Source organism: Pseudophryne corroboree, chromosome 2 (genome assembly GCF_028390025.1).
Source record: "Pseudophryne corroboree isolate aPseCor3 chromosome 2, aPseCor3.hap2, whole genome shotgun sequence".
Classification (NCBI taxonomy): Eukaryota; Metazoa; Chordata; class Amphibia; order Anura; family Myobatrachidae; genus Pseudophryne; species Pseudophryne corroboree.
In genome coordinates this window covers 509,522,892-509,544,923 of record NC_086445.1, presented here as the reverse complement: position 1 = coordinate 509,544,923, position 22,032 = coordinate 509,522,892, and the positions used below count along the sequence as shown (strand labels likewise).

Here is a 22,032-nt window from a genome sequence, read left to right as displayed (position 1 = left end):
ACAAATACAGATAGGGAACAAGACCCCCTAGCACACTGCTTCTCTTGTATTGCTTTAATGGGACACACTAGAATATTAACAGCCAAATTTGACCTCCATAATTTATGAACATGTTATACAAAACAGGATTAAATATTCTTTGATTTATACTTAAAAGTAGACCTAATATTACCAGATAACTAGGTACAAACACCCAAAGTAGATAATCTATACATTAACCTTTAAACAGCTGAGCATCCTTTGTTCATATAATTCTTTACTATCCCCATTTCCCGACAGTTCCTACTTTCACAAAGACTTGTTCATTGCAGAACTCCTTTATGGTGACTGTCAACTTGTTACTGGTGACATTTGTCATGACAGCATTGGAGCACGGCGACATGGCAATACTTTGGTTCCAATCACTTCTACAGTAAATACATATCTAGAACAAAATATGCCAAACAGCTAGCAGTCTAAAAGTCACTCCTGATCTCTCTAAAAATTAACAGTCAAGTAGGGTTAGTTTATGGCCACTAGACATCCAATAATACCAGACGTATTGTCGACTCTCATCATCAGTGCTAGGGCCATGAAGTAGGATTGTTTAGCAAGTGAAAAAGAACTATAGGAGGTTTATAGAGGCAGCAAAGTCAAGGGCAGTGGCTATGACAGTCATATAAATAGAAGCTTGGTCAGGTGGATTAAAGAGGTCTTAAGAAAAGGGGCAGCTTGTGGGATCCTCAGCGTCAATATTTTACCTAAGAGTAGTCTTAGGGGAGAGGTGGAGGAAAGGAACATGCTGTATGAGAGGTGGAGGTGGTAAGGTAGATGGGTGGAAGATTTAGCAAAGTCAGAGACAGTACAGAGGCAAGAGAAGCGTAGACCCAGGGATGGTCATTCATGTAGGAGGAGGCTGACTCAGAGAGGACAACAAAGTGGAGAGGGAGAGAAATATGGATGCAGCAAAATTGGAGGGATCATCAATCAGGATGTTTAAGTCACCCAGAATGATGAGTGGAGGTCAGAGGAGAGAAAATAGGCAAGCCAGGCAGAGAAGTTATCAAGGAATTGGAAGATAAGACCAGAGAGATGATATATTGTTGATGGAGCAAAGAAGGACAGGATGGAAAGAGGTGGATCAAACTGAAGACAAATGTAAAGAGTGGTCAGATGGAATGAAGAAAGGTAAAAGTAGGTGTGAGGTAAAATGCACAATAAAGGGGCGATGAGGTTATTGTTGCTGGCCTTCACACACCGTCCCAATAGCATTTAACTCCTACAGCACATTTTATTGAATCACCCCCTATTGTGTAATTAAATATGTCAGGAACCAGAGTGGCCTGGGAAAACTAAAACTAGATATATTGAAAACGGGACTATACTATATATCCTGCTAAACTTTGAATTAGAACAATTTATTATATAAAGCAATATTTAAAAGCTTGGCGTCTAAAAGCTGCGCAGCTGGAGGGAAGAATTCCAACCCCTGCCTCCTTTCCCAGCTCTCACTGGATGCCTGCACACCATGGGCTCTCCTCTCCCCCAAATGACATCACTTCACCACCCCAACCTCACACAAAACATCAAGGCCGTCTGACAGTGGTGCTAGATGGAGCAAAACCCCCCTTCCTGTAGTACAGCCCAATATTAACATTGTAGCAATACTAAAACATGGCTATGCAGAGATTATATATCTCATGTACAATGTATCGGGTTACAACGGAAAACAGCAAGGATAAATAGAGAGAATAGTGGTAGAGCGACATATTGTAGAGCAGGGGTTGGGAACCTGCAACCCGCCAGCTGTTGTTGAACTACACATGCCAGCATGCCTTGTAAAAGTTTTAGCATAACCAAATAGGAAAACTGTAGCAGGGCATGCTGGTATGTGTAGTTTAACAACGGTTCCCCACCACTGCTGTAGAGCAACATAGTGTGAGCAGAAACAGAGGAAAACAATGGAGGAACATGGGTAAAGAGAGAGAGAGAGAAATAAGGAAAGGGGGACAGAGAAAAGATAGGACAAGGGTAAGACGGGAGAAAAACCGCCAATGCTGGTCACAAAACATAGCAATCTGGTGAATGATGGGTCTGTAATGTCATTGTTAACATGATTCATAATGATACAATTAGAGAAGGATACACCATCAGAATGTTAATACTTTGTTTTTCCATTAACTACTTTTTCTAGCTCATGATTTTATTACACGATACCTTAATTTTTAATAGTAGTCAAAATGACATTTCAATTAATAAATAAGAATTGTTTTGCATTCATCCCACCAGTGCGTCATAATAGTTGACTACTACAGTTCTCAACTAAAACGGACAGCACCTCCAGGTCAGCAACTAGAAGGGATGAAAGATGATATGCTACCTAACACCACTGGTGCTCTCATAATACTGAAGGCTACACACAGTACAGTCACCCACTAGAACTAATCCACAATATCTTTCAGGTTTAGTTTAACAACCTCAGGCATACCTGGGTGTGTGTATTATATGGAAGAGGCAGTCACGTACATACACAGAACAAACACATGCTCTAATAGCAGAACATCTGGGCGGCACGGAGCAGTCAGTGACACAATAGCAGCTGTCAGCGCTTCCAGACTTCACGGACAATTCTAAACATTTACTGACACCCAGCATTTGTTTGACATGAAAGTTACTGTCGGTCAATGAATGCAATGACGCCCGGCAGCCCTGCCACCCGGGTCACAGTCACCTAGTATTTACTATTCCTCACCGCTCATAACTTGGCCGTAGCTTCATGCTGCTCCCTGCACGTTGCTGCCCATCTCTGTGTCCCCCGACGCGGCGCCCAGCAGCCAACACCTCCGGTCCCAGGTAACGTGCTCTGCCTGCCAGTACACGCTCAAGTTCCGGGTGCTGCTGCCGGATTGACGCCCGGAACTCGAACCAAAACGGTAAACGTCATCAGGAAGGCGGAGCATGTTCCCGGCCACAGCGTACTGGCCATAGAGCTCGACTGCACGTCATCGCGCAGGGCAACGGAGTGACGTACGCGCATGGTTGCCAAGGGACAGATGCTTGGCGTCTATGGGCTCTAGTAGTAACGGCGTTCTGCCCCCTGCTGCTCCCTCTCTCACACAGACACAGGTGCCGCCTGCTGCTGCTGCCGCTAGGTATGGGCTCTATAGATCACATGTGTTACACATGTTCTGCAGTTCTGAATTTCTAGGTGGCGTGTCACGTCAGTGGGGAAATATAACAAACTTTGTAAAGAGTGGAGAAGTTGCCCATAGCAACTAGTCAGGTTCTACCTATCATTTTCTCTGACGTCCTAGTGGATGCTGGGGACTCCGAAAGGACCATGGGGAATAGCGGCTCCACAGGAGACTGGGCACAAAAGTAAAAGCTTTAGGACTACCTGGTGTGCACTGGCTTCTCCCCCTATGACCCTCCTCCAAGCCTCAGTTAGATTTTTGTGCCCGAACGAGAAGGGTGCTCACTAGGTGGCTCTCCTGAGCTGCTTAGTAAAAAAGTTTAAGTATAGGTTTTTTATTTTCAGTGAATCCTGCTGGCAACAGGTTCACTGCACCGAGGGACTAAGGGGAGAAGAAGCGAACTCACCTGCGTGCAGAGTGGATTGGGCTTCTTAGGCTACTGGACATTAGCTCCAGAGGGACGATCACAGGCCCAGCCATGGATGGGTCCCAGAGCCGCGCCGCTGGCCCCCTTACAGAGCCAGAAAACTGAAGAGGTCCGGAAAATCGGCGGCGGAAGACGTCCTGTCTTCAATAAGGTAGCGCACAGCACCGCAGCTGTGCGCCATTGCTCTCAGCACACTTCACACTCCGGTCACTGAGGGTGCAGGGCGCTGGGGGGGGGGGGGGGGGGGGGGGGCGCCCTGAGACGCAATAAAAACACCTTATATGGCAAAAAATACATCACATATAGCTCCTGGGCTATATGGATGCATTTAACCCCTGCCAATTTTTCCTTAAAAAAGCGGGAGAAAGGCCGCCGAGAAGGGGGCGGAGCCTATCTCCTCAGCACACTGGCGCCATTTTTCCTCACAGCTCCGTTGGAGGGAAGCTCCCTGACTCTCCCCTGCAGTCCTGCACTACAGAAACAGGGTAAAACAAGAGAGGGGGGGGCACTAATTTGGCAGATAAATCTATACAGCAGCTATATAAGGGAAAAACACTTATATAAGGTTATCCCTGTATATATATAGCGCTCTGGTGTGTGCTGGCAAACTCTCCCTCTGTCTCCCCAAAGGGCTAGTGGGGTCCTGTCCTCTATCAGAGCATTCCCTGTGTGTGTGCTGTGTGTCGGTACGTTGTGTCGACATGTATGAGGAGGAAAATGGTATGGAGGCGGAGCAATTGCCTGTAATAGTGATGTCACCCCCTAGGGAGTCGACACCTGACTGGATGGTCTTATGGAAGGAATTACGTGATAGTGTCAGCACTTTACAAAAGACTGTTGACGACATGAGACAGCCGGAAAATCAGTTATTACCTGTACAGGCGTCTCAAACACCGTCAGGGGCTCTAAAGCGCCCGTTACCTCAGATGGTCGACACAGACCCAGACACGGACATTGACTTCAGTGTCGACGGTGAGGAAACAAACGTATTTTCCAGTAGGGCCACACGTTACATGATCACGGCAATGAAGGAGGTTTTGAACATTTCTGATACTACAAATACCACAAAAAAGGGTATTATGTGGGGTGTGAAAAAACTACCCGTAGTTTTTCCTGAATCAGATGAATTAAATGAGGTGTGTGATGAAGCGTGGGTTTCCCCCGATAAAAAACTGCTAATTTCTAAAAAATTATTGGCATTATACCCTTTCCCGCCAGAGGTTAGGGCGCGTTGGGAAACACCCCCTAGGGTAGATAAGGCGCTCACACGCTTATCAAAACAAGTGGCGTTACCGTCTCCTGATACGGCCGCCCTCAAGGAACCAGCTGATAGGAAGCTGGAAAATATCCTAAAAAGTATATACACACATACTGGTATTATACTGCGACCAGCAATCGCCTCAGCCTAGATGTGCAGTGCTGGGGTGGCTTGGTCGGATTCCCTGACTGAAAATATTGATACCCTGGACAGGGACAGTATATTATTGACTATAGAGCATTTAAAGGATGCATTTCTATATATGCGAGATGCACAGAGGGATATTTGCACTCTGGCATCAAGAGTAAGTGCGCTGTCCATTTCTGCCAGAAGAGGGTTATGGACGCGACAGTGGTCAGGTGATGCGGATTCCCAACGGCATATGGAAGTATTGCCGTATAAAGGGGAGGAGTTATTTGGGGTCGGTCTATCGGACCTGGTGGCCACGGCAACGGCTGGGAAATCCACCTTTTTACCCCAGGTCACCTCTCAGCAGAAAAAGACACCGTCTTTTCAGGCTCAGTCCTTTCGTCCCCATAAGGGCAAGCGGGCAAAAGGCCACTCATATCTGCCCCGGGGCAGAGGAAGGGGAAAAAGACTGCAGCAGGCAGCCTCTTCCCAGGAACAGAAGCCCTCCCCTGCTTCTGCCAAGTCCTCAGCATGACGCTGGGGCCTTACAAGCGGACTCAGGCACGGTGGGGGCCCGTCTCAAGAATTTCAGTGCGCAGTGGGCTCACTCGCAAGTGGACCCCAGGATCCTGCAGGTAGTATCTCAGGGGTACAAATTGGAATTCGAGACGTCTCCCCCTCGCCGGTTCCTGAAGTCTGCTTTACCAACGTCTCCCTCCGACAGGGAGGCGGTATTGGAAGCCATTCACAAGCTGTATTCCCAGCAGGTGATAATCAAGGTACCCCTCCTACAACAGGGAAAGGGGTATTATTCCACGCTGTTTGTGGTACCGAAGCCGGACGGCTCGGTGAGACCTATTTTAAATCTGAAATCCTTGAACACTTACATAAAAAGGTTCAAATTCAAGATGGAGTCACTCAGAGCAGTGATAGCGAACCTGGATGAAGGGGACTATATGGTGTCTCTGGACATCAAGGATGCTTACCTCCATGTCCCAATTTGCCCTTCTCACCAAGGGTACCTCAGGTTTGTGGTACAGAACTGTCACTATCAGTTTCAGACGCTGCCGTTTGGATTGTCCACGGCACCCCGGGTCTTTACCAAGGTAATGGCCGAAATGATGATTCTTCTTCGAAGAAAAGGCGTCTTAATTTTCTCTAACGTCCTAGTGGATGCTGGGACTCCGTCAGGACCATGGGGAATAGCGGGCTCCGCAGGAGACAGGGCACATCTAAATAAAGCTTTTAGGATCACATGGTGCGTACTGGCTCCTCCCCCTATTACCCTCCTCCAAGCCTCAGTTAGGTTTTTGTGCCCGTCCGAGAAGGGTGCAATCTAGGTGGCTCTCCTAAAGAGCTGCTTAGAAAAAGTTTTTTTAGGTTTAAATCTCAGTGAATCCTGCTGGCAACAGGATCACTGCATCGAGGGACTTAGGGGAGAGATTTCCAACTCACCTGCGTGCAGGATGGATTGGAGTCTTAGGCTACTGGACACTTAGCTCCAGAGGGAGTCGGAACACAGGTCCTCCTGGGGTTCGTCCCGGAGCCGCGCCGCCGATCCCCCTTACAGACGCTGAAGACGGAGGTCCGGAAAGCAGGCGGCAGAAGACTCCTCAGTCTTCATGAAGGTAGCGCACAGCACTGCAGCTGTGCGCCATTGTTGCTACACGTCTCACTGATTCAGTCACGGAGGGTGCAGGGCGCTGCTGGGGGCGCCCTGGGCAGCAATATTAAATACCTTTAGTGGCAAAATAAATACATCACATATAGCCATTAAGGCTATATGTATGTATTTAACCCAGGCCAGTTTTCTTAAAACCCGGGAGAAAAGCCCGCCGAAAAAGGGGCGGAGCTTATTCTCCTCAGCACTCAGCGCCATTTTCCTGCTCAGCTCCGCTGGTGAGGAAGGCTCCCAGGACTCTCCCCTGCACTGCACTACAGAAACAGGGTAACAAAGAGAAGGGGGGCATAATTTGGCGATATTGATATATTAAAAGCGCTTATATCAAAAACAACACCTTCTAGGGTTGTTTATATACATTTATAGCGCTTTTGGTGTGTGCTGGCAAACTCTCCCTCTGTCTCCCCAAAGGGCTAAGAGGGTCCTGTCTTCGATTAGAGCATTCCCTGTGTGGCTGCTGTGTGTCGGTACGTGTGTGTCGACATGTATGAGGACGATGTTGGTGTGGAGGCAGAGCAATTGCCGGTAATGGTGATGTCACCCCCTAGGGAGTCGACACCGGAATGGATGGCTTTAGTTATGGAATTACGTGATAATGTTAGCACATTACAAAAGTCAGTTGACGAAATGAGACGGCCGGAAAACCAGTTAGTACCGGCTCAGGCGTCTCAGACACCGTCAGGGGCTGTAAAACGTCCCTTACCTCAGTCAGTCGACACGGGTACCGACACAGATGAATCTAGTGTCGACGGTGAAGAAACAAACGTATTTTCCAATAGGGCCACACGTTATATGATCACGGCAATGAAGGAGGCTTTGCAGATCTCTGATACTGCTGGTACCTCAAAAAGGGGTATTATGTGGGGGGTGAAAAAACTACCTGTAGCTTTTCCAGAATCAGAGGAATTGAATGACGTGTGTGACGAAGCGTGGGTTAACCCAGATAGAAAACTGCTAATTTCCAAGAAGTTATTGGCATTATACCCTTTCCCACCAGAGGTTAGGGCGCGCTGGGAAACACCCCCTAGGGTGGATAAGGCGCTCACACGTTTATCAAAGCAAGTGGCGTTGCCGTCTCCTGATACGGCCGCCCTCAAGGATCCAGCAGATAGGAGGCTGGAAACTACACTGAAGAGTATATACACACATACTGGTGTTATACTGCGACCGGCAGTAGCCTCAGCCTGGATGTGCAGTGCTGGGGTAGTGTGGTTGGATTCTCTGACTGAAAATATTGATACCCTGGATAGGGACAGTATTTTATTGACTCTAGAGCAATTAAAGGATGCTTTTCTTTATATGCGAGATGCTCAGAGGGATATTTGTACTCTAGCATCAAGAGTAAGCGCGATGTCCATATCTGCCAGAAGAAGTTTATGGACGCGACAGTGGTCAGGTGATGCGGATTCCAAAAGGCATATGGAAGTATTGCCATATAAAGGAGAGGAATTATTTGGGGTCGGTCTTTCGGACCTGGTGGCCACGGCAACTGCCGGCAAATCCACTTTTTTACCTCAGACCCCCTCCCAACAGAAAAAGACACCGTCTTTTCAGCCGCAGTCCTTTTGCTCCTATAAAAACAAGCGACCAAAAGGACAGTCTTATCTGCCGCGAGGCAGAGGAAAGGGTAAGAGAGGGCAGCAAGCAGCCCCTGCCCAGGACCAGAAGCCCGCCCCGGGTTCTACAAAGCCATCAGCATGACGCTGGGGCTTTACAAGCGGACTCAGGAGCGGTGGGGGGTCGACTCAAGATTTTCAGCAATCAGTGGGCTCGCTCACAAGTGGACCCGTGGATCCTGCAGATAATATCTCAGGGTTACATGTTGGAGTTCGAAAGGTCTCCCCCTCGCCGGTTCCTAAAGTCTGCTTTACCAACGTCTCCCTCAGAAAGGACGTCGGTTTTGGAAGCCATTCACAAGCTGTATTCTCAGCAGGTGATAGTCAAGGTACCCCTCCTACAACAGGGAAAGGGGTATTATTCCACACTATTTGTGGTACCGAAGCCGGACGGTTCGGTAAGACCTATTCTAAACCTGAAATCCTTGAACCTGTACATACAGAAATTCAAGTTCAAGATGGAGTCACTCAGAGCAGTGATAGCGAATCTGGAAGAAGGGGACTTCATGGTGTCCCTGGACATAAAGGATGCTTATCTGCATGTCCCAATTTACCCCTCACACCAAGGGTATCTCAGGTTCGTGATACAAGACTGTCATTATCAGTTTCAAACGCTGCCGTTTGGTTTGTCCACGGCCCCTCGGGTCTTTACCAAGGTAATGACCGAAATGATGGTTCTTCTACGAAGAAAAGGCGTATTAATTATCCCTTACTTGGACGATCTCCTGATAAGGGCAAAGTCCAGAGAACAGCTGGAAGTCGGTGTAGCACTAACCCAGGTAGTGCTTCAGCAACACGGGTGGATTCTGAATCTTCCAAAATCTCAATTGACCCCGACAACTCGTCTGCTGTTCCTGGGAATGATTCTGGACACGGTTCAGAAAAAGGTGTTTCTCCCGGAGGAGAAAGCAAGGGAGTTATCCGAACTTGTCAGGAACCTCCTAAAACCAGGAACTGTGTCAGTACATCAATGCACAAGAGTCCTGGGAAAGATGGTGGCTTCTTACGAAGCGATTCCATTCGGCAGATTCCATGCACGGACATTTCAGTGGGATCTGCTGGACAAATGGTCCGGATCGCATCTGCACATGCATCAGCGGATAACACTGTCACCAAGAACAAGGTTGTCTCTCCTGTGGTGGTTGCAGAGTGCCCATCTGTTAGAGGGCCGCAGATTCGGCATACAGGACTGGGTCCTGGTGACTACGGATGCCAGCCTACGAGGCTGGGGAGCAGTCACACAGGGAAGAAACTTCCAGGGCGTGTGGTCAAACCTGGAGACGTCCCTTCACATAAATATACTGGAGCTAAGAGCGATCTACAATGCTCTAAGCCTGGCAAAATCGCTGCTTCAGGGTCAGCCGGTGTTGATCCAGTCGGACAACATCACGGCAGTCGCCCACGTAAACCGACAAGGCGGCACGAGAAGCAGAAGAGCAATGACAGAAGCTGCAAGGATTCTGCGCTGGGCGGAGAATCATGTCATAGCACTGTCAGCAGTGTTCATCCCGGGAGTGGACAACTGGGAAGCAGACTTCCTCAGCAGACACGACCTTCACCCGGGAGAGTGGGGACTTCATCCAGAAGTCTTCCACATGATTGTGAACCGTTGGGAAAGACCAAAGGTGGACATGATGGCGTCTCGCCTCAACAAAAAATTGGACAGATATTGCGCCAGGTCAAGAGACCCTCAGGCAATAGCTGTGGACGCTCTGGTAACACCGTGGGTGTACCAGTCAGTGTATGTGTTCCCTCCTCTGCCTCTCATACCAAAGGTACTGAGAATTATACGGAAAAGAGGAGTAAGAACAATACTGGTGGCTCCGGACTGGCCAAGAAGAACTTGGTATCCGGAACTTCAAGAGATGCTCACGGAGGATCCATGGCCTCTACCTCTAAGAAGGGATCTGCTTCAGCAGGGACCTTGTATGTTCCAAGACTTACCGCGTCTGCGTTTGACGGCATGGCGGTTGAACGCCGGATTCTAAAAGAAAAGGGCATTCCAGAGGAAGTTATTCCTACCTTGATTAAGGCTAGAAAGGAAGTGACTGTACAACATTATCACCGCATTTGGCGAAAATATGTTGCGTGGTGTGAGGCCAAGAAGGCTCCAACGGAAGAATTTCAATTGGGTCGATTCTTACATTTCCTGCAAGCAGGATTGTCTATGGGCCTAAAATTGGGGTCCATTAAAGTTCAAATTTCGGCCTTATCAATCTTCTTCCAGAAGGAATTGGCATCAGTGCCTGAAGTACAAACTTTTGTCAAAGGTGTACTACATATACAACCCCCAATAGTGCCTCCAGTGGCACCGTGGGATTTGAACGTAGTTTTGAATTTTCTCAAATCTCATTGGTTTGAGCCTCTAAAATCGGTAGATTTAAAATACCTTACATGGAAGGTAACCATGCTATTGGCCCTGGCTTCAGCCAGGAGAGTTTCAGAGTTGGCGGCTTTATCATACAAAAGCCCATATCTGATTTTCCATTCGGACAGGGCAGAACTGCGGACACGTCCTCATTTTCTCCCTAAAGTGGTTTCGGCTTTTCACTTGAACCAGCCTATTGTGGTGCCTGCGGCTACTAGCGACTTGGAGGACTCCAAGTTACTGGACGTTGTCAGAGCATTAAAAATATATATTTCAAGGACAGCTGGAGTCAGAAAATCTGACTCGTTGTTTATATTGTATGCACCCAACAAGATGGGTGCTCCTGCGTCTAAACAGACGATTGCACGTTGGATCTGTAGCACAATCCAACTTGCACATTCTGTGGCAGGCCTGCCACAGCCTAAATCTGTAAAGGCCCACTCCACAAGGAAAGTGGGCTCATCTTGGGCGGCTGCCCGAGGGGTCTCGGCATTACAACTTTGCCGAGCAGCTACGTGGTCAGGGGAGAACACGTTTGTAAAATTTTACAAATTTGATACTCTGGCTAAGGAGGACCTGGAGTTCTCTCATTCGGTGCTGCAGAGTCATCCGCACTCTCCCGCCCGTTTGGGAGCTTTGGTATAATCCCCATGGTCCTGACGGAGTCCCAGCATCCACTAGGACGTTAGAGAAAATAAGAATTTACTTACCGATAATTCTATTTCTCATAGTCCGTAGTGGATGCTGGGCGCCCATCCCAAGTGCGGATTGTCTGCAATACTTGTACATAGTTATTGTTACAAAGATCGGGTTATTACTATTGTTGTGAGCCATCTTTTCAGAGGCTACTTCGTTTTTTGTTATCATACTGTTAACTGGGTTCAGATCACAAGTTGTACGGTGTGATTGGTGTGGCTGGTATGAGTCTTACCCGGGATTCAAGATCCTTCCTTATTGTGTACGCTCGTCCGGGCACAGTACCTAACTGAGGCTTGGAGGAGGGTCATAGGGGGAGGAGCCAGTACGCACCATGTGATCCTAAAAGCTTTATTTAGATGTGCCCTGTCTCCTGCGGAGCCCGCTATTCCCCATGGTCCTGACGGAGTCCCAGCATCCACTACGGACTATGAGAAATAGAATTATCGGTAAGTAAATTCTTATTATCCCTTACTTGGACGATCTCCTGATAAGGGCAAGGTCCAGAGAACAGTTAGAGGTCGGAGTAGCACTATCTCAAGTAGTACTACGACAGCACGGGTGGATTCTAAATATTCCAAAATCGCAGCTGATTCCGACGAAACGTCTGCTGTTCCTAGGGATGATTCTGGACACAGTCCAGAAAAAGGTGTTTCTCCCGGAGGAGAAAGCCAGGGAGTTATCCGACCTAGTCAGGAACCTCCTAAAACCAGGCCAAGTGTCAGTGCATCAATGCACAAGGGTCCTGGGGAAAATGGTGGCTTCTTACGAAGCGATTCCATTCGGCAGATTCCACGCAAGAACTTTTCAGTGGGATCTGCTGGACAAATGGTTCCGGATCGCATCTTCAAATGCATCAGCGGATAACCCTGTCTCCAAGGACAAGGGTGTCTCTCCTGTGGTGGTTACAGAGTGCTCATCTTCTAGAGGGCCGCAGATTCGGCATTCAGGACTGGGTCCTGGTGACCACGGATGCCAGCCTGAGAGGCTGGGAAGCAGTCACACAGGGAAGAAATTTCCAGGGCTTGTGGTCAAGCATGGAAACGTCACTTCACATAAATATCCTGGAACTAAGGGCCATTTACAATGCCCTAAGTCAGGCAAGGCCTCTGCTTCAGGGTCAGCCGGTGTTGATCCAGTCGGACAACATCACGGCAGTCGCCCACGTAAACAGACAGGGCGGCACAAGAAGCAGGAGGGCAATGACGGAAGTTGCAAGGATTCTTCGCTGGGCGGAAAATCATGTGATAGCACTGTCAGCAGTGTTCATTCCGGGAGTGGACAACTGGGAAGCAGACTTCCTCAGCAGACACGACCTCCACCCGGGGGAGTGGGGACTTCACCCAGAAGTCTTCCACATGATTGTGAACCGTTGGGAAAAACCAAAGGTGGACATGATGGCGTCCCGCCTCAACAAAAAACTGGACAGATATTGCGCCAGGTCAAGGGACCCTCAGGCAATAGCTGTGGACGCTCTGGTAACACCGTGGGTGTACCAGTCAGTGTATGTGTTCCCTCCTCTGCCTCTCATACCCAAGGTACTGAGAATCATAAGAAGGAGAGGAGTAAGGACTATACTCGTGGCTCCGGATTGGCCAAGAAGGACTTGGTACCCGGAACTTCAAGAGATGCTCACGGAAGACCCGTGGCCTCTACCTCTAAGAAAGGACCTGCTCCAGCAGGGACCCTGTCTGTTCCAAGACTTACCGCGGCTGCGTTTGACGGCATGGCGGTTGAACGCCGGATCCTGAAGGAAAAAGGCATTCCGGATGAAGTCATCCCTACCCTGATCAAAGCCAGGAAGGATGTAACTGTGCAACATTATCACCGTATTTAGCGTAAATATGTTGCGTGGTGTGAGGCCAGGAAGGCCCCTACAGAGGAATTTCAACTGGGTCGTTTCCTGCATTTCCTGCAAACAGGACTGTCTATGGGCCTAAAATTAGGGTCCATTAAGGTTCAAATTTCGGCCCTGTCGATATTCTTCCAAAAAGAACTAGCTTCAGTTCCTGAAGTTCAGACGTTTGTCAAGGGGGTACTGCATATACAGCCTCCTTTAGTGCCTCCAGTGGCACCTTGGGATCTCAATGTAATTTTGGGGTTCCTAAAATCACATTGGTTTGAACCACTCACCACTGTGGACTTAAAATATCTCACATGGAAAGTGGTAATGCTGTTAGCCCTGGCTTCAGCCAGGCGTGTCTCAGAATTGGCGGCTTTATCCTATAAAAGCCCTTACCTAATTTTTCATACGGACAGGGCAGAATTGAGGACTCGTCCTCAATTTCTCCCTAAGGTGGTTTCAGCGTTTCACTTAAACCAGCCTATTGTGGTACCTGCGGCTACTAGGGACTTGGAGGATTCCAAGTTGCTGGACGTAGTCAGGGCCCTGAAAATATGTTTCCAGGACGGCTGGAGTCAGAAAATCTGACTCGCTGTTTATCCTGTATGCACCCAACAAGCTGGGTGCTCCTGCTTCTAAGCAGACTATTGCTCGTTGGATTTGTAGTACAATTCAGCTTGCACATTCTGTGGCAGGCCTGCCACAGCCAAAATCTGTAAAAGCCCATTCAACACGGAAAGTGGGCTCATCTTGGGCGGCTGCCCGAGGGGTCTCGGCTTTACAACTTTGCCGAGCAGCTACTTGGTCAGGGGCAAACACGTTTGCTAAATTCTACAAATTTGATACCCTGGCTGAGGAGGACCTGGAGTTCTCTCATTCGGTGCTGCAGAGTCATCCGCACTCTCCCGCCCGTTTGGGAGCTTTGGTATAATCCCCATGGTCCTTTCGGAGTCCCCAGCATCCACTAGGACGTCAGAGAAAATAAGAATTTACTTACCGATAATTCTATTTCTCATAGTCCGTAGTGGATGCTGGGCGCCCATCCCAAGTGCGGATTGTCTGCAATACTTGTACATAGTTATTGTTACAAAAATCGGGTTATTATTGTTGTGAGCCATCTTTTCAGAGGCTCCTCTGTTATCATGCTGTTAACTGGGTTCAGATCACAAGTTGTACGGTGTGATTGGTGTGGCTGGTATGAGTCTTACCCGGGATTCAAAATCCTTCCTTATTGTGTACGCTCGTCCGGGCACAGTATCCTAACTGAGGCTTGGAGGAGGGTCATAGGGGGAGGAGCCAGTGCACACCAGGTAGTCCTAAAGCTTTTACTTATGTGCCCAGTCTCCTGCGGAGCCGCTATTCCCCATGGTCCTTTCGGAGTCCCCAGCATCCACTACGGACTATGAGAAATAGAATTATCGGTAAGTAAATTCTTATTTTTTTAGACTGTAATTGATAAATCCTAGCTAGAAGATGATTGGTTGCTATGGAAAACTTCACTCTTTAGAAAGATTGTTACATTAAATTTAGCTATTTACTATCAAACTAAATGGTCTGATTACACACTGGCTTTTATTGTTTTGTGAAAAACAATAAAAATATGAAAAAAAAAATGTTCAGCAAAATATATTTAATGTTTTTCTTGTGAGAGGCAGGGATTGCTTGCAGCATTTTGGCATACATTTATATTTTTTTAGTCCGGGCATGAGCAACAGGTAGAATTAGGGAAAAGTATTTTTTTTTTTTAAGGTATGATTTTTTGTAACTTCTCTATGCATAATATAAGCACATTTATTAGCTTAAAATCTGTTCAGCAGAGTATAACTGACTCATGAGTATAAAAATAATACAGTAAATGGCTGTGTCTGTGGGGTTGGTGATTTTTACCTGTCGAAATGAGAACTGTATAGAGAGCCTGTATTCTCATACACATTTCTTACTTGTAACGACAAGGTCATTTTATTAAGTAACCCTAAAAGACATTGCTTATGCTGCAGCAAGCAATGCCACCTTTGCAGGGCTAAATTGCAAAGGGTCAAAATTGAACCTGTGACTGGATGGGCTTACTGCATCAGTCGGTACACAATGGGGGCCCTAAGTGATACCAATGGGTTTACTTCACCACTCCTTTTGGTGCCATCCCATTTTCAGTAACCCCCAGTTCCTGACGCCTCCTAGTGCGCTGTAGAAGTTATACCACTTTCAGACAGGTGACCCTGGAATTTGCCAGGTCTTAGCTCTGTGACCCTGGTCGGAAGCAGGGGCCAGGTTATTTGCATTCACACAGAAATAAATCCCAAATTGGGGCTGGATGTAATAGCTTGTGAGACGGTCAGAGCTCCGAGACTCCGGCCAAACTCGTACGTTATTTTTAAAGCAGCAAACGTTTACAAGGCAAAACCAACCAGGTTGGTACTTTAAATTTTTTTTACGAGTTTGGCCGGAGTCTCTGAGCACAGACCGTCTCGCAAGTGATTACATCCGGGCCATGATGCCCGTTGCAAAAGCCCCAGGATTTCCATGCATGTGTGAAAGGGGTATCACTGACACAACCAGGCTTCTACACTGGTACCTTCAGCTATTGGGCTAGTGATAACTAATTCTCCACTGGCTGCTTACTGCGGGTTATTCAGATGAGGTTGAAGTTGTATCCTGATGTGCAAAGTACAGATTGTCAGTACTTTGTGCATGTGCAGGACTGTGCTGCATGTGCGCAAATGGGTCCTGCGACACAGGACGGCAGCAGACTGTTAGTGATTGACATTCTGCTGCCATATGGTGGCGGTAGGGGTGTTGATGGTCTCCGTTTGTGAAAACGGAGGCATGTCACTGCCGTTTAGGGGAAGGGAAGAGGTCAGGGATCTCTGTTGTTGGACAGAGATTTCCTGGCCACTGCAATGGGTGGCTTGCACGGCACCGTGGGTACTGCAAGCTGCCCGATGGTAAGTCAGAGATTTGATGCTGCGTCCTAGGACGCAGTTTGAATCACTACTGCAACAGACGGCGTCTGCTTGTAATAGAAGCCCCCTGCTGCATTACCATACAGAGTTATCACTACTGCTTCCAGGGAAGCAGCAGTGATAGCACCTCCAATCAGAGCCAGCCCTAACCAATATGATGCCCTAGGCAAGATTTTGGCTGGTGCCCCCTATCACCCCGCTAGTTCTACCTCTGACCTTGCACCCCTTTCCCAGCACCATCACCCCTCACCCATAGCAGTCCTCATTTTGGTGTTCCTACCCCATATATTTTAAAAAGGAACAGTGTGCACATTTGGCGCACAGCCCAAAAAGGGGTGTGTTCTTGCTGGGAAGGGGCATGGCCACACAATAGTACCCCCAATTCCAATTACGCCACACAGTAGTGTGCCTCATCAACTAGAAGAAATCTTCCCCGGTCCTTGCTCAGAGCATGGTGCACCTGGGGGCGTTTTTGGACACTCACAACCAACGGTTGTTCTTGTCTCAGGAGAAAGTCCTGAAGCTTCAGGACAGGATTCGATGCTTCCTATCTCGTCCGCAAGTGGCAATGCAAGTGCTAGGTCTCATGGTGTTGGCTTTCAACATGGAGTACGCTCAATTCCATTCCCGCCCTCTGCAGAAACTGATTCTTGCCAATTGGAACGGCCTGCCTCACCGGATCAGGTCTCAAATGATCTCCTTGTCTCCGGAGGTCCGTCTGTCACTGAGCTGGTGGCTTCAGGACCAACGATTTAGCAGGGGTCGTCCCATCTGGATCTCCAACTGGGTCCTTCTGATGACGGATGCCAGTCTGTGAGGTTGGGGTGCGGTATTGGAGCAACACTCTCTTCAGGGTCAGTGGACCAAGGAGGAGTCTCTCCTCCCGATAAACATTCTGGAATTGCGGGCGGTGTTCAACTCATTGAACTTGGCCCAGCATTTAATACAGAACAGACCTGTTCAAGTACAGTCGGACAAGGCCACCACAGAGGTGTACATAAATCATCGAGGCGGCACTCGAAGCCGCATGGCATTGAGGGAAGTATCACGGATTCTTCAGTGGGCGGAACGCCATCTGCCAGCCATATTGGCAGTGTTCATTCCGGGGGTCCTTTCTCAGTCGTCAGGACATACACGCTGGACAGTGGAGCCTCCATCCAGATTTGTTTCAACTCCTCGTGGACAAGTTGGGCCTTCCAGATGTGGACCTGATGGCATCTCGACACAATCACAAGGTTCCGGTCTTCGGAGCAAGGACAAGTGATCCTCAAGCAGCGTTCGTGGACGCACTGGCAATTCCATGGAATTTTCGGCTGCCATATGGTGATTGCACATGCTTATGTACAGGGTGGCCTTCCAGCTCCTGCTACCATAAAGGCCCATCCTACTCGGTCGGTTGGACCTTCTTGGGCAGCCTGCCATGGTGCGACCCTTGAACAATTGTGCAAGGCGGCTATGTAGTCCTCAGTGAACACGTTCATAAAGTTTTATGCCTTTAATACTTCCGCCTCCCAGGATGCTTCCTTTGGACGCCGGGCTCTTGTGCCCGCTACAGTGCGTCCCCTCCCATAAGGAACTGCTTTGGGACATCCCCAATGTCATTCCCCGTGGAGCCCAGTGTACCCTGCAGCAGAAAACGAGATTTATGGTAAGAACTTACCATTGTTAAATCTCTTTCTGCAAGGTACACTGGGCTCCACAGGGTGCCCACCCTGACGCACTTAGCTTCTTTGGGTTGGTATGGCATTAGCCGCTGACACCCTCTCCTGTCGTGAGTGTGTGGTGTATGTGGCTACTAACGATTGTCGTCTCTTTTACTTGCTACTGCATTGAACTGGTTAACAAAAACTGAGCTCCAGTGCACAGAGGCGAGGTTATAGAGGTGCATCTTGGGAAGAAGGTCTAAGCTTTGAGCCTGTTGGTGCCTCGGATCAAGATCCTACACCCCAATGTCATTCCCTGTGGAGCCCAGTGAACCTTGCAGAAAGAGATTTAACAACGGTAAGTTCTTACCATAAATCTCGTAATTACTAGTCCAATGCAGTTTTATTGTTTATATGTAATAATTCCTGTATTGTACCTGTGACCGAGTGTGCCTATAGCTGCAGTGTGCTGTGTAGTTTCCATTCTTGTGAATCACACGTTTTGCTATCACTATATTCTCTACCCTGCAAAACTAGGTGCGTCAGGGTCTCATATAATATATAGTGCTACACAGGGTATACTGTTTGTATTTCTCACTGTGTTTTTCAGTCACCCCACACCGCTTAAATCCTCTGTTTGTGCTCTGTATTTACTGTCACAAAACACAGGGCATTATTTGCTGGTTTCTGTGTTTTGTCTGGCTATATTGTACTGTTACGCCCTAAGGCTACATCCCATATAATGTTTGCTGTCGTCACAGATTCACCAGTGGGAGAGGTGTTAGGTGCTGGTTCAGACACTGGGTGTCATACATCTCCCAGTCTGCCTGTGACACCTGTGGCCAATCAGAACCCACCTTGGGCAGCTTTTTCAAATATGCTGACTACGCTTGTAACGCGTCTTACGCCCCCCTGTGGGGCCTCCCGTGCTATTACAGCCACATATTGCCCCTGTAGTCATTCCGCCATGAGCGGATACTCTGTCTACCCAGTTACAGCAATTAAGTCAGACTTTGGTAAGACAAAAGTCCACCCCGTACCCCTCTGGGGACTAGGAGTCATCTAAACGGGCCATTTCTTCCTCACAATCCACTAATATTTCAGATAATGCTTCCGATGAAGATGGGGCATATACTGATCCGTCAGACGCTGATACAGTTGCTTCTGATGAGGAATCTACAACCCAGGTTGATGTTCCTGACCTCGTGGAGGCTATCAAGCTGATTCTCCAGATTGATGACCTGTCTTGTGGTGTCATCTACCTGCCTGCCACCACTGTCACCTCACTCAAGGAACCGACAGATAAGCGTGTGGAGGGATGCCTATTAACGCTCTTACTGATGCTGTACATAGACCCACTATGGCGCCCTCTTGGGCTGCAAAAGGAATTGAAGCATGGGTTCAGGAAATTGAGGATGAGCTACCTCAGGATTTTTCTGACACTGCCAGACAATATCTGTCGTGTATTACCACAGCCTCTCACTATATTCAGGAGGCGGCCTCTGATGCAGGGGTCATGACGGCCAAGGCATCTACTACGTCTATCCTGGCTCGCCGGATTCTTTTGTTGAGGTCCTGGAAAGTGGACCTGGACTCTAAAAAGACCTTGGAGGTGCTTCCTTTCAAGGGAGACATACTATTTGGGGAGGATCTGAACAAGATTGTGACTGACTTGGCGACGGCCAAGACTGCGTTTCTCCCAAGTACTAATCCTTCTAGCCAGAAGGCTAAGAGTAAAACGTTTCGTTCCTTTCGACCTCCAAGTAAAGCAAAAAGTCAGGTGTACCCGAGATAGACTCGTACTTCCAAAACCACTAAGCCCAAATCTAAACAATCCTGGGCCGCCCGTCAGCTTCCAGACAAGACAAGCATGCTGCATGATGGAGCGGACCTCCCCCTGGGGGACCCCAGGGTGGGAGGCCGACTTCTGCAGTTCGCCTAAGTTTGGTTAAAGACCAATTCAGATGCCTGGGTGTGGGAAGTTGTCTCTCACGGGTACGCAATCTCTTTCAAGAGACATCCCCGTCGCCTCTTCTTTTCAATGGTTATCCCCGCCGATCCGTTGAAAGCGCAGGCTCTACACTTGGTTGTACAATTCCTCTTGGAAACAGGAGTGGTAGTGCCGGTACCTCTGTCCCAGAGAGGCAGGGGATACAGGGGATACTGACCCTGTTTCTAGTTCTGAAGCCAAATGGGTCTTTCCGGCCTATCTTCAACCTCAAATCATTGAGCAAGTTTGTGAGAGTGTCCAAATTCCATATGGAAACCCTGCGCTCTACTGTGCTGGCCATGGAACCCGAGGACTATATGGTATCCCTGGACATAGAGGATGCTTACTTGCACATACCTATTGCCATTTTGCTTCAGCAATATCTGCTGTTTGCTATTGGCAACCTTCATTTTCAATTCCAGGCTCTGCCATTTGGACTGGCTACGGCACCTAGGATTTTTTCACCAAGGTCATGGCCGTGATGGCGGCTTTCCTCCATCGTCGGGAAATCAGAATCTTGCCGTATCTGGACGACTTGACGATTCTGGCGAACTCCCAAGATGTCCTCCTCAGTCAACTGGAGATGTTGGTCCAATTCCTGCAAGCCCATGGGTGGCTCATCAATTGGAAGAAGTCCTCGCTGGTTCCTGCTCGGAGCACCTGGGGGCGCTGCTAGACACACACAGCCAAAGACTGTTTCTGTTTCCGGAGAAGGTCCTGAAACTTCAGGACAAGGTCAGATGCTTCCTCTCTCGCCAGAGAGTGTCGATACACTCAGCGATGCAAGTACTGGGCCTCATGGTGTCGGCTTTCGACATGGTAGAGTACGTTCAACTTCACTCCCGCCCTCTGCAGAGGTTAATCCTTTCCAAAAGGGACTGCCTGCCTCATCGGATCAGGTCGCAAATGATCTCCTTGACTCAAGAGGTTCGTCTGTCACTGAGCTGGTGGCTACAGGACCAACAGTTGAGCAGGGTCCGTCCCTTCTGGATCTCCAACTGGGTCCTCCTGACAACGGATGCCAGTTTGCGGGTTTGTGGCGCGGTGATCGAGCAATACTCTCTCTAGGGTCGGTGGACCAGGGAGGAATCTCTCCTCCCGATAAACATTCTGAAATTGCGGGCAGTGTTCAGTGTGTTGACACTGGCCCTGCCTCTGGTACAGAACAGGCCTGTTCAAATACAATCAGAGGATGCCATCACAGTGGCATACATAAATCATCAGGGCGGCACTCAAAGCCGCATGGCAATGCTAGAAGTGTCAAAAATCCTCCAATGGGCGGAACGCCATCTGCCAGCCATATTGTCAGTGTTCATTCTGGGAGTCCTCAACTGGGAAGCGGTCTTCATCAGTCGTCAGGACATGCACGCCAGAGAGTGGAGTCTTCATCCGGAAGTCTTTCAACTCCTAGTGGACAAGTGGGGCCTACCAGATGTAGACCTGATCCTAAAGCAGCGTACGTGGACGCACTGGCAATTCCATGGAACTTTCGGCTGCCATACGCGTTCCCTCCGGTGTCACTCCTGCCCCGAGTAATACGGAAGTTCAAGAAAGAAGAAGGAATACTACTTCTAGTCGCTCCAGCGTGGCCCAGATGTAATTGGTTCTCAGACCTGCAGGGTCTCCCGATAGAGCGTCCTCTTCTACTTCCTCAACGCTCAGACCTCCTCATTCAGGGCCCTTGTTTCTACCCAGACCTGGCCAGACTGGCTTTGACGGCGTGGCTCTTCAAGCATCACTCCTGAGAGCAAAAGGATTCTCTGAGGTGGTCATTCAAACTATGTTTAAAGCCCATAAACCAGCTTCGGATCGTATTTATTACAGGGTCTGGAATTCTTACTTCACATGGTGTGCTGCTAAGAATTATGATGCATATACTTTCAAAACTTCCAGACTTTTGGCTTTTCTACAACAAGGCCTAGACTTGGGCCTTCGTCTGGTTATTTACCTAAGGTGGTATCTTCTTTTCACCTTAACCAGGTGATTGTGGTTCCGGCCTTAATCTCTTCTGGTTTGTCCTCCAAATAAAGATCTTTGGATGTGGTTCGGGCTCTCCGTATTTACGTGGAGAGGACTGCCTCTATCAGGAGGTCAGATTCCCTTTTTGTACTTTTTGGTTTTCACAAAAGTGGCTGGCCTGCGAATAAACAAACCTTGGCCAGATGCATTAGAATGGTGATTGCACAAGCTTTTGCGCAGACTGGGCTCCCGGCTCCTGCTGCTATCAAGGCCCATTCTACTCGGTCGG

The 22,032-nt window shown here is 48.5% G+C and overlaps 2 protein-coding genes across 4 annotated transcripts in view; one reads left to right on the top strand and one right to left on the bottom strand.

Moving 5' to 3' along the window:
* Window positions 1-2,981, bottom strand: part of RNFT1 (ring finger protein, transmembrane 1) — an 82,065-nt gene extending 79,084 nt beyond the window's left edge. The window contains exon 1 of the mRNA XM_063954036.1: window positions 2,732-2,981. Within this exon, the coding sequence (XP_063810106.1) occupies window positions 2,732-2,757 (26 nt within the window). The 5' untranslated portion in view covers window positions 2,758-2,981. The remainder of the gene's footprint in view (window positions 1-2,731) is intronic.
* LOC135031779 (uncharacterized) overlaps window positions 2,921-22,032 on the top strand; it is a 935,328-nt gene continuing 916,216 nt past the window's right edge. For all 3 annotated transcript variants that reach the window (XM_063954034.1, XM_063954035.1, XM_063954033.1), the window contains exon 1: window positions 2,921-3,131. The gene's annotated coding sequence lies outside the window, so the exon portion shown is untranslated. The remainder of the gene's footprint in view (window positions 3,132-22,032) is intronic.